Below are 12,493 nucleotides of genomic sequence, written 5' to 3' on the forward strand. Positions count from 1 at the left end.
CGAAGTCAGACCCTTTAGTGATAACCTCATCAACCCTTCGAACATGTCTACTTCCTGGTCTGTAACACGGTCAGCCGGCATATTCGCAGACTTCTCCATAAAGAAAGCGTCTGACATCCAACCACTACAGACCCTCACAAGTCACAACGAACAAACAATTTAATTTAACTAACCAGTAACTACCCAGCAGACGACTCTCCCGCTACTTTCAGGTCAGTTCGATTTTTACCCGCCGATCGATATCTCGCCGTACTTCGCAGACGCTCGACTATTTCAGCTTGACGTCATTTCCTTAACTCGTTAGGGTGTAAACAAGCTCTTCCTAAACAAGCTCACCCATGTAAATAAAGGTACAGCCGTGTGTTAGGGAAAGAGCGATGCGTTTGCCCGTAGGCAACTGTCTCGACAGTTGGCAGCGGCTTTCAGTAAATTCAAAGTTGTGCGCACTGTTTTCAATGGAGGACAACAGGAGATAAATCACGATGGAGAGTAGTGTGTGGTTTGAATAGTCGTTGCACCTATATCTATTTCCCAATATTATTTAAATAAGACTGTTCAATGAACGCAGTGTTATTTTCCGATAGTATCAGTTTGGCCACTTTTGTAGATAATTTTTTCTCGCTTCTGCATTATCGACGTAGACTAGTGGCTCATGTTGGGAGTAACTGGGCTGGGCGGATGGCGTGTTTTCATTTGTTCTATTGCTTATGTCGAGGGATTTTTATCGCAAGCAATTGTTGATGCGTAAGAGTGGTGTTCAGAAAGAGGTGTGCGAGTGCGTTGTTTCTCTGCGTTAGTGTCGGCAACATAGTATGTGAACAATGTACACGAGCAGCGGCATCATATTAACAGCGCTCCACGCTGCTGTAGGTGCCGGCAACTTGGAAGATGTCATGGAAATGTTGGCGAAAGGAGCTGACGCCGAAGCCGCAGATGCCTTCAAGGTACGACCGCTCCATATTGCTGCGAAGAAAGGCCATTTGGACATTGTTAAAGCGCTTATCGCTCGGGGCTGTAATGTAAATGCACGGGCGTCTTGTCATGCTCCATTGTCCGAGGAGATGGAGCGGGACATCACGCCGTTACATTTAGCAGCTGATAATGCTGACTCGAATCTCGCGCTCACTTTGATCGCTGCTGGTGCTAATGTGAACGCCAAGAGTAGCTCTAGCACGTTTCCACTGCATCTGGCAGCAAAGCACGGCCATTTGTCCGTAGTGAAGGCACTTGTTGCTGCGAATGCAGACGTGAATGCCGAGGACAATATAAAAGCCACACCATTGTTTTTCGCTGTGGTGCAGAATTTTGAAGACGTAGCCAAATTTCTTGTACAAAACGGTGCTGTTGTAAATGCCAGAAATTCAGACTGTAACACACCATTGCATTTCGCAGCAGAAAAGGGAAATGTCAACATAACGAAGTTCCTGATCCAGAACAAGGCCACGATTAATGCAAAGAACCTGGAAGGCTTCACACCATTGCATGTGGCTATCCAAAACAGACAAGCCGCAGTAACCCAGTTTTTGATTAACAGTGGAGCAGATGTCAACGCGAAAGATGTCGACGGATGGACTCCTTTGCACAGTTCAGCTCAAAGTGGATACCCAGCGGAAACTGCTAGACTTCTGATTGCGAAAGGCGCTAGCGTAAATGCGAGGGATCGAAGTGGAGTAACACCCTTGAGCGTTGCTGCTGAACAAGATTTCGCCGATGTAGTAAACATCCTGATCAAAAACAAAGCAGACGTTAATGCCACTGAGGAGCGAACGTGGACGCCATTGCATAGCGCAGCTTACGCCGACAGCTTGGATTCTGTAAAACTTCTGATCAGCGGTGGTGCTGTAGTTGATGCAAGGGCTCACAGGCATATTACACCATTGCATTTCGCAGCAGACTTCTGGCACACCGAAGTAGTTAAATACCTTTTGGCGAGAGGTGCCAAAGTTAATGCAACTGACAACACAGACTGGACGCCACTTCACTTTGCAACAGATGAGGGAACCCAGGTCGTCCTGAAAAAGTCAGGACACTCGGATGCACAGGCGCTGAACTCGAAACTTAGTAGCGTGAAAGCTCTCATTGAAAACGGAGCAGATGTAAATGCAAAGGGAAGTAACGATGAAACAGCTCTGCACCTAGCTGTAAAGTATGGTGATTCAGCAGTTGCTAGAATCTTGTTAGAGAATGGTGCTTATTATGATTTGAAGCCCCATCCCTACTTTCATAACATTACCGTTCCAGAGTGTGATGTGGAAAGGAATGAGAATATAAATGCTTTACTGCGATCTATTGAAAAGCTGTTTCAAGCTGTGAAAAGAGCTAAGTGTGCTGAAATTGAAAAATGTGTGCAAGAAGGGGCACCTGTTAACAGCAGAAGCATCAAGTATGAAACACCGCTTGTGTATGCATCTTGGAAAGGCCATTTACCTATTGTTAATGTTTTGCTTAAAAATGGGGCCAGTATTAATTTGAGCAACAGTAATGGCATTACTCCATTGCATTATGCAGCAAAATTTGGGCATCATGAAATATTGTCTACCTTATTGCAACATGGTGCAGTATACAATGCAAGAACCAAAACAGGTAAAAAAACACCATTACATTTTGCCCAAGAAGGAGGGAAAAAAGAAGTTGCAGATACTCTAAAACGGATTGAACGATTATTTATTAGAATAAAGAAAAAGGATAACACAGTGATAAAAGAATTAAATGAATTAAAGGACATAAAATATTCTGAATTTCTTGCAATAAAAAAGTGCAAAAATGTAAATAAGGAAACTCTGGCACAAATAGCTTCAAGAAATGGATATGATGAACTTTGTCAATTGTTTTGTAATTTGTAATAGAATAGAGTACTTGTTTATTACTCATTTATGTAAATGAATGGTTTGATAAAAGTAGTTCAAGTTATATGAAATGAAATTGATTTTCTGAGATTTTGTACACTGTCAGGAGATAATTTAGTGTTGCTGTAATCAACAAAAGTACCCGTCATCAACTGTCACAGTTGATAAAATTGATTCACAGTGTAATGACAAATCTGTGTACTTTTGAGATGTTTAAATGGTTATCTTTTACTTCATTCTAGTGATGTTTCAATGACAAACAGTTAAATTGGGTCTACTCGTCTGACATTGTGTACTAGGCTGCTCTGAGTACCCCTAGGCAGCAGAATTCGTGTTGCTCTTTATTTTAGAGGCTCAGTCTATACTTATGTGTAAATTTTCATAATATACGTGTTTTTACCAGGGAACTGATATAATCTTGTCTGATACGTCCACACATATTTCATATTCTCTCTCACTCCACTGTTACATAACAATGTGAGATTCTGTGCAGGTATATAGTTGATATGTATATGCCATACAGACCCTATCATTTTCATTTTATAATAATTCAATAAAGTCTTTCAATAATTGTTGTAAAATTCTTGTTACTTTTGTGTTTTATGTTCTGTGGGGAATCTGTTTCAAATAGGAACACTGTAGCCTTCAGACTAGGCAGAAGCTATTGCCTTTTAGTAATAGCACTGCCTGAAGGATGTCGTACCACAAAAGCAAGTAGCCTAAATAAAATAGGCCTGTATGTTTCGAATAATAAATAAAAAGTATGGCAACTTGAAGTAGTCGATTGAAAAATGAATTTGTGCTTGGGCAATGCATTATCATCAATTACTTGTGCTTGCAAAATTGTAGGCCTATTTACAACATAATATATGGTGAAACGGTGCCAAAATTATACAAATTGGAATAATGATTACAGTACAGATAACAGCAGTAACAATTAAAACTGAAATGGAAAAGAAATGACAGATACAATTGGAAACTTAGTGGAGTGCATCAAGGAAAACTGATTGATGATAGTTTTCAGCTCACACCTGTTTACAGTTCCAACCTACAGGCCAACTCCCAAATATTTTAGGAACAATTTTTTGAGGAATACACATGATGTTTATTTACTAATTGCCTGTAGTGGTGAATGTGGGTTGTATGTGTAAGTGGCACATTTATTTCATTGTTTGCCAATGTATAAAGCCAATTAGGGCATTCTTCTTTGCACCTAAGGTTGCTACTAGATATGCAAACATTTCAGCAATAAATCAAATCAATATTCAACAAATAGGCAACAAATACAAATCCCAACACCAAATGCTTTTCATTTTTATTTTTTTTTTACTTAATACTAGGGTCAAAGAGTTATAGTGCACAAGCTGGGGTCCTGTTTCCCTGTGCAAAGTTATGAAATTTTTTTTTTTTTTAATCACAGCTTTAAAGAATAGCATGGAAAAAGTCTGTTACTCACCCTTGAGTCTTCAAACCCCAATTTATCAAAAATGGTTGGTTAGGACAGTGCTATTGGGCAGTTTTACTACTAAGACTTGTAGATATCCATGCACCAAATATGACTAAATTCTGAGGAGGTCACGTTATACCCCCTGTGAGATTACACAGAATAAGACATAATGGAGTTTTCTCTACAGCTTTTCCTCCAAATCGGGTAGAGTTTTGTCTTCCTGGCACAAGATACTGTTAAGTGTAGGCATAATCCTTGCTTTCGTTCCATTTTTCCTTGTATAATTTTAGAAAAACAGACATGCATAGGAATAAATTAAGAAAAAATTACACTTTTCACCTACAATGTTTGCATTATATTTACATTTCCAGTACTCTTACTACTTTTCCTTAACTGCACTACTGAGTTCTTTACATTTCTATTGAACAATATTTCCCTTTTGTAAAATTTTCTGTGTTTCACCTCCGTCAAACCACTGAAATGCTGCAATATTTCAACGAGTGGTCACTCCAAGTTTCTTCACACACAGATGGCTCTACCTAGCTTGAAACTTGAGCTTAATCTTAATTCAGCTTATCAGAAAAGGTAAAATTGCATTTAAGTTTATAGAGTACTGATTTCAGCTGTTATGGACAACTTTCTTAAGATCTATTGGATTTGTGAATAAGTTCATAGTAGTTTTCCATAAGTGTAATAAACATAACAGATGACTGTAGCCATCAATAATATATTCTCCTTGGCTATTTACAACACTCTGCGAATTCTTAGGTAACTTTTTGATTCTGTGAATGTAGAAATTGTGTGGTTTCCAGCCCAAGACTCATTGAGCTATTTTCAGAGTGCATTTTCATCTGGAAAGGAAGTTCCTTGGAGGCTGTTTGATGGAGAGCAGAAAAGATGAAAATCTGAGTGCCCAAGATCAAGTGAATACGGAGTGTGTGGAATGACTTCCCAGCCCAACTCGTGTGTAATGTTTTTTGTGAGCCAAGCTGAATGCTGGTGGGTGTTATCATGAAGTAGCATCACTTAACACAGTCTTTGTTGGCGTTGCTCTGTTATTGCATTTTCAAGATCTCTCAGTAGTTGACAGTAAATGTCAGCAGTGATGATTACACCTCAGGGAAGCAATTCGTAATACACCATACTGTGGCTGTCCCACCAGATGTATGACGTTATCTTTTGTGGATGTTCCAGGTCTTTGTGTGGGGAGTTGCTGCTTTGTTTGGGCTCAGCCATTCCTTTCTTTGTCTTATGTTGACATAAAGACACCATTTCTTGTCACCAGTAACAGTATAGGATAGGAATGGTTGGTGTTGTTCACAAGCCAATTGATGATGAGCAAGCAGAGGTGCACATATTGCCACACACTGACTTTAGTGATAATGGCTTAGAGTATGCGATACCAATACACCCGATTTTTTTTGACTTCCTCCACTGCATGCAAATGTTATATGATGGTGGAATGATCACTTTTGTCAGTTCTCAAGTACACTGACATAGATCATTGTGGATTAATATGTTTAAATGAACTTTTTCGAGTCCCAAAGGTCTTCCTGAACATGGAGAGTCACTAATGTCAAAACGACCCTCCTTAAAACAAGGAAAACCATTTATTGTCATTCTCTATTCAGTGGCATTATCCCCACAGACAGCACAATTGTTTCTGGCTGCCTCCACTTTTGCAACCCCCCTGTCAAACTGAAGCAGAAGAATATGACAAAAATGTTCTGATTTTTCCACTCGGCACTCCATTCTGTAGCAGCCAGAGCTGGAGCTCCACTAACTATCTCAAAATGATGGTATGTCAGCTCAAATAGCAACAGTGAACTATAAATAAAAAATGACAATTGATAAATGAATCCACAGCAATTTGAATACCAATATGCAAAACAAAAGTGCTATGAATTTATGCACTAACCTAATATTAGCCAGAAACATTTGTGCTGTGTATGGGGATAATACCATTGGATAGAACAGGGCAGAAAATGACTTTCGCATTTCATGAAGTATCATTGTGACATTAGTGACTCTCCACATTCAGGAAGACTTCCGGGGTTTGATGAAGATTGTTGAAACGCTTTAATCCACAATGATCTACGTCAGTGTACTTCAGAACTGTAATCATTCCACCAATGTGCAACATTTGCATGAAGCGGGGAAGGTTCAAAAATTGGGTATATGAGTACTGCATACTCTAAGCAAAAATCACAAAAATCAGTGGATGGCCTTATGTGCTTCTCTGCTTGCTCATCATCAGTTGGCTCATAAACAACAATGACCATTCCTATCCTGTAAATACAGGTGACAAGAAATGGTGTCTTTATGTTAACATGAGGTAAAGAAAGAAATAGTTGAACCCAAGACAAATAGCAACTCCCTGTCCAAAGATCCGTGTGTGCGCACAAGAGATAATATTACGCGACAGAGTAGTGTACGACAAATTGTTTCCCTGTGTTGTGACCATCACTACTGACAAATTTGTCAACAAATCATACATTTTACAGATGCATCACAAGAATGATGATCCCCCCCAGGGGGTCCACAACTCTTTCGTGGATACGTGCGTGGCGAGCACGGGGCCCCGAGCCATTGCAGCCTTCTTTCTCTCCCGGGCTGCATTTCCTTTCCCTTCCCCTCCTTTCACCTCCATACCCCTTTCCCCTCGCCCTCTCCTCTCCCTCTATTGGTGTCCTTGCTTATGTTGGCCCCCGCTATCCTCCTGGTTCTGTTGGTTTTACACTCCGGCTTTGTTGCGTAATCATCTCCTCCTTTTGGCATTCCTTGGTCCCCCTCTGGGGTTTGACCTCCATTCCAAAATTTCTCTTCCGTAGTGTGAGCCATTTGGGGAAGAGCACCTTACCTAGTGTCTCCGACGTGTGCCCTACTAGTACATTCCACCTTTTCTTTTACGTCGTTGTCTGATGCTAGGGTGCATAGCCAGCACGGTAGCCAGCCCGTGTGGTGGGGTCGCTATGTACCCTTTTGGTTGAGCCCCCTGAACACACAGGGATCACACTTCTGATACCTGAGCTGTGACCTCCTCATGCATGCCTTGGAGTGGTTGCTCGTCATCCTGGAGCATCGGAACTCCCGGCAATGGCCGCCGTGCCAGACGGCCCTTGCTGTGGCTGGGTGGCGCCCGTGAGGAGAGCCCCTGATCGGAGTGGGTGGTATCAGGGCGGACGCTATGCAGATGAAACGCATACGGGTCCAAAACTCTGGCCGCTCTTCTGCGGCCGTCTCTCTGCGTGGTACTGATTCCTCAAGTGCTGCTTCTCTTGCCCCTTCGGCCTTCCCTTCCATGGCTACCCCCTGGGAGGAGGGTCAGGCCCGTCGTCTAGGGGCAAAACCTTTCCCCCGTTATCTAGTTTGCACCAGGACTGATGGAGATACTTTCACCAGTGTCAAACCATTATTCTTTGTGGAACACATTGAAGACAAGTTCGGCGAAGTGGACTCCCTGAGCAAGATGCGGTCGGGTTCGTTACTGATAAAAACTGCTTCGGCTGCCCAATCTGCGGCCCTTCGTGCCTGTACCCATCTTGGCACCATTCCCGTGTCCATTACCCCTCACCAGTCTCTAAATATGGTACAAGGTGTGATTTTTCACAGAGACCTCATCCTTCAAACTGATGAGGAACTTCGGGACAATCTCGGACGGCGGGGTGTTCACTTTGTTCGGCGTGTTCAGAAGGGTCCTAAGGATAATCGTATTGATACTGGTGCCTTTATCCTGGCCTTTGAAGGGGATACCCTTCCTGAGAAAGTTAAGATTATGGTCAATCGCTGTGATGTGAAGCCGTACATCCCACCTCCTATGCGGTGTTTTAAGTGCTTGCGTTTTGGCCACATGTCTTCTCGCTGTACCCAGGACCCTCTCTGTGGTGACTGTGGACGTCCACTCCATGAGGGGAGTCCCTGTGTTCCCCCTCCTGTATGTGTAAATTGTCATGGTAGTCATTCTCCACGTTCAGCAGATTGCCCAGTCTATAAGAAAGAAAAAAAGATACAGGAGTATAAGTCTCTTGATCGTTTAAGCTACACAGAGGCCCGTAAGAAATATGCACGATTGCACCCTGTGTCCATGACATCTAGTTACGCCTTGGTTACCTCTTCATCCCTTCCTCCCCCTTCCTTACCCCCATCCCGGACCCCTCTCCTTCCCCCCTCCCCTGCGGCTCCCACACCTTCTCCTCTGGGCGCCGCTCCCCCTCCCCAGCCGGAGAAGTGTCCCACTCCTTCGGCGTCTGCCGGTCAAGGGCGCCTCTCCCGGGATGCCCCTTCCCGGCACCTTCCAGGTCAAAGGTCTGCTGCAGCGCGGCGACCGCGAGAGCCGCGGTCTATCGGCCCCCAGGTCGCCCGGTCTCTTTCTGTTCCTGATCTTGCTGCAGCTGGCTCCATTATGCCACACAGCCCTCCTCGATCTCAGCCTGAAAAGAAGAAGAAACATAAGTCCCGGGACAAAGAGCCTCTGGTGTCACCGGAGGTCCCTTCCCCGGCTTCACAACCGGATTCTGACCTGTCGTTTATGGATGTCGCCCCCTCCTTGTCGGTGACGAGTGGGGACCCAGCGGTATGACTGGATTTAGCGTGTTCAGCCCTCATTTAAACCATCGTTCTGTGGTTCTCCAATGGAATTGTAATGGCTACTATCGTCACCTTCCGGAATTGAAATCCCTTCTTTCGTCCTACTCAGCAGCTTGTGTGGTTCTCCAGGAATCTCATTTTACTGATGCTCACTCACCGACCCTCCGTGGGTTCCGTGTTTTCTGTCGAAATCGGGTCGGACCCTTGCGGGCTTCTGGTGGCGTTTGTACGTTGGTCCGTACAGACATTGCTAGCATGTGGATTCCTCTCCAAACTACATTGGAAGCGGTTGCTGTTAGGGTCCACTTAGACTCTGCAGTCACAGTATGCAATCTTTATCTCCCTCCTGACAGGACTCTTACACCTGCTGCCTTAACCACCCTTCTTCAGCAACTTCCTCCTCCCTTCCTCCTCCTTGGGGATTTTAATGCTCATCATCCTTTGTGGGGCAGTGCCTTTCCATCTAGACGAGGTCTTCTTATAGACAAATTTATTGCAGACCACGACCTGTGCCTTCTTAATGATGGCTCCCCTACTCATTTCAGTGCTGGTCATGGTACCTTTTCTGCCATTGATCTTTCTCTTTCTTCTCCCTCTCTCCTCCCTTCATTACACTGGTCGCCACACGACGACCTTTGTGATAGTGACCATTTCCCGTTGATTATCACGCTCCCTTCCCGCTCCCCGATGGACAGGTTACCTCGTTGGTCTTTCCACCGCGCAGATTGGCCTCTATATACTACACAGGTCGAGTTTTCTCCCTCTTTGTCGGGTTGTATTGATGACGTCCTACGTGACGTGTCTGACGCGATTGTTCGCGCTGCTAACCTTGCTGTCCCGCGCTCATCTGGACAATTTCGTCGTCGGCAAGTCCCGTGGTGGAGTACGGCCATTGCCATTGCCATCCGTGATCGCCGTCGAGCTTTGCAACACTTCAAGAGGCATCCATCCGTAGCCAGCCTTACTACCTTTAAACGCCTTCGTGCTAAAGCCCGTTATTTAATCAAACAGAGCAAGCGGATATGTTGGGAACGATTCGTTTCTTCCCTTGGTTCCACTGTCCCTCTGTCACGGGTATGGGCTACACTTCGCTCTCTCCAAGGTTGCCATCGGCAGTCCACCCTCCCAGGCCTTCACCTCCCAGATGGCATTTGTACGGACCCATTAGTTCTCGCAGAACATCTTGCGACCCATTTTGCAGTGGCATCAGCGTCGGCCTCCTATCCAGCTGCTTTCCTTCATCAAAAACAGCAGGCTGAAGCTGTCACCTTATGTTTCACCACTTGTGAGTCAGAATCTTACAACGAACCTTTCACTGAATGGGAATTTCTTTCTGCTCTATCTTCTTCTCATGATACGGCCCCTGGCCCAGATTCCATTCATAACCAGCTGCTTCAACATCTCAGTGCTCCACAACGGCACAATCTTCTTCGGGTGTTTAACCGTATCTGGCTCCAGGGTGACTTCCCTTCTCAGTGGAGGGATAGCATTGTGGTTCCTGTCCTTAAGCCTGGTCAGAACCCCCTATCTGTTGACAGCTATCGGCCAATTAGTTTGACCAATGTTGGTTGTAAGTTACTTGAACGGCTGGTAGCCCGTCGGCTCACTTGGGTCCTCGAATCTCGGGATCTATTGTCCCCTTACCAGTGTGGCTTTCGAGAGGGACGATCTCCAATCGATCATTTGCTTCGCTTGGAATCCGCAGTTAGGCAGGCTTTTTCCCAGCGCCGCCATTTGGTTGCAGTGTTTTTTGACCTTCACAAGGCCTATGACACGGCCTGGCGCCATCACATCTTACTAACCCTTCATCAGTGGGGTCTTCGGGGCCCACTCCCGATTTTTATCCGCCAGTTCCTGATCCATCGGTCATTCAGAGTTCGAGTTGGTACTGCTTTTAGTTCTCCACGGACCCAGGAGACGGGCATCCCACAGGGTTCTGTCTTGAGTGTCCTTCTTTTCCTCATTGCCCTGCCCCTGCCCTGTATGTGGATGATTTCTGCATTTGGGTTAGTTCCTCCTCGATGCCATCTACAGAACGGCAGCTCCAGGTGGCTATACGGCGTGCCTCTGCATGGACCCTCTCACACGGGTTTCAATTCTCTCCTTTAAAATCGCGGGTGGTCCACTTCTGTCGCCGTACTACGGTCCACCCTGATCCAGAGCTCTATCTCGCTGCACAAAGATTGCCTGTGGTTCCACAGTTTCGTTTCTTAGGTCTTCTTTTCGACAACAAGCTCACTTGGCTGCCCCATATCAGACTCCTGAAGGTAGGTTGTTTCCGTAAACTCAATGTCCTTCGCTTCCTTGCCCACTCCTCCTGGGGTGCGGACCGTTCCCTCCTCCTCCGTCTTTATCGTGCTCTAGTTCTGTCACGTTTGGACTATGGTTGTCAAGTTTATGGTTCAGCTGCTCCTTCCACGCTGCACGTGCTGGATCCAGTCCACCATCGTGGTGTCCGTTTGGCCACCGGTGCCTTCCCTACTAGCCCTGTTGATAGTCTCCTGGTTGAAGCTGGGATCCCCCCCCTTTCTGTTCGGCGGTCCCAGCTTCTGGTGTCTTATGCCCTTACTATCCGTTCTTCTCCCGCTCATCCTTCCTATTCTATCCTATTCCCAGACCATGGACGTCGCCCGCCTGACTCCCGCCCTCGGGCGGGTTTACCGGTTGGGCTGCGCCTTGCGTCTCTTAACCGTGATTTTCGGCTTCCTTCTTTGTCCTGTCTTCCTCGCTCCCTCCCCTCCACCCCTCCTTGGTTAGTTCCTCGCCCTCGAATTCGGATGGATCTCCGCCGCGGTCCGAAAGATTCCATCCCCCCGGTGGTGTTCCGTTCCTTTTTCCGCCAAATTTTATGGGAGTTTCGGGATGCTGTTGTTTTTTACACTGATGGCTCTAAATCTGCTGATCATGTTGGGTATGCCTTCACGTCCTTTGTTGGAACGGAAAATCATCTACTGCCACCCTCATGTGGGGTGTTTACTGCGGAATTGATGGCAATTTCCCGGGCCCTTACCTTTATTAAACAATCCCAACACAACCGCGTTTTGTTATGTACGGACTCGATGAGTGGCCTTCTTGCTATTGACCGGTGTTTTTCGCGCCATCCCTTGGTCTCTGCCATCCATGACCATCTCGCTGATATTCACCGTGCTGCTTGTTCCATTGACTTCCTATGGGTCCCGGGCCATGTGGGTATCCCGGGTAATGAGCTCGCTGATCGTTTGGCTGGGGGAGCAGTTACTTACCCCCCGTTTTCTGTAACCCCTCCTGCAGCGGATTTACGGCTTCACATCAAATCTCACTTTGCGCAGTCATGGGCCAATTCTTGGGAGGCTACTCCACTGTCTAATAAACTTCGTGCCATTAAGGTGAATCCAGGCCCATGGCGTTCTTCCTTTAGCCTCTCCCGCAAGGACTCGACCACACTGTGTCGTCTCCGCATTGGCCATACCAGGCTGACCCATGGTTTCCTTTTGCGTGATGAGCCACCCCCGCTATGTGGTTGTGGAGCCTTCCAGTCAGTGGCCCACATTTTGGTTGAATGCCCCCTTCTTTTGGCTCTGTGTGCTAAGTACAGACTCCCCCACACTTTACCTTTGATGTTGGCTGACGATTC

The 12,493-nt window shown here is 45.8% G+C and overlaps 1 protein-coding gene across 1 annotated transcript in view; it reads left to right on the forward strand.

Annotated features, from left to right (window-relative positions):
- The first annotated feature begins 311 nt into the window (after positions 1-311).
- LOC126457148 (uncharacterized) overlaps positions 312-12,493 on the forward strand; it is a 458,596-nt gene continuing 446,414 nt past the window's right edge. Inside the window, exon 1 of the mRNA XM_050093218.1 lies at positions 312-944. Within this exon, the coding sequence (XP_049949175.1) occupies positions 822-944 (123 nt within the window). The 5' untranslated portion in view covers positions 312-821. The remainder of the gene's footprint in view (positions 945-12,493) is intronic.

The sequence above is a fragment of the Schistocerca serialis genome, chromosome 2 (assembly GCF_023864345.2).
Source record: "Schistocerca serialis cubense isolate TAMUIC-IGC-003099 chromosome 2, iqSchSeri2.2, whole genome shotgun sequence".
NCBI classification, from domain to species: domain Eukaryota; kingdom Metazoa; phylum Arthropoda; class Insecta; order Orthoptera; family Acrididae; genus Schistocerca; species Schistocerca serialis.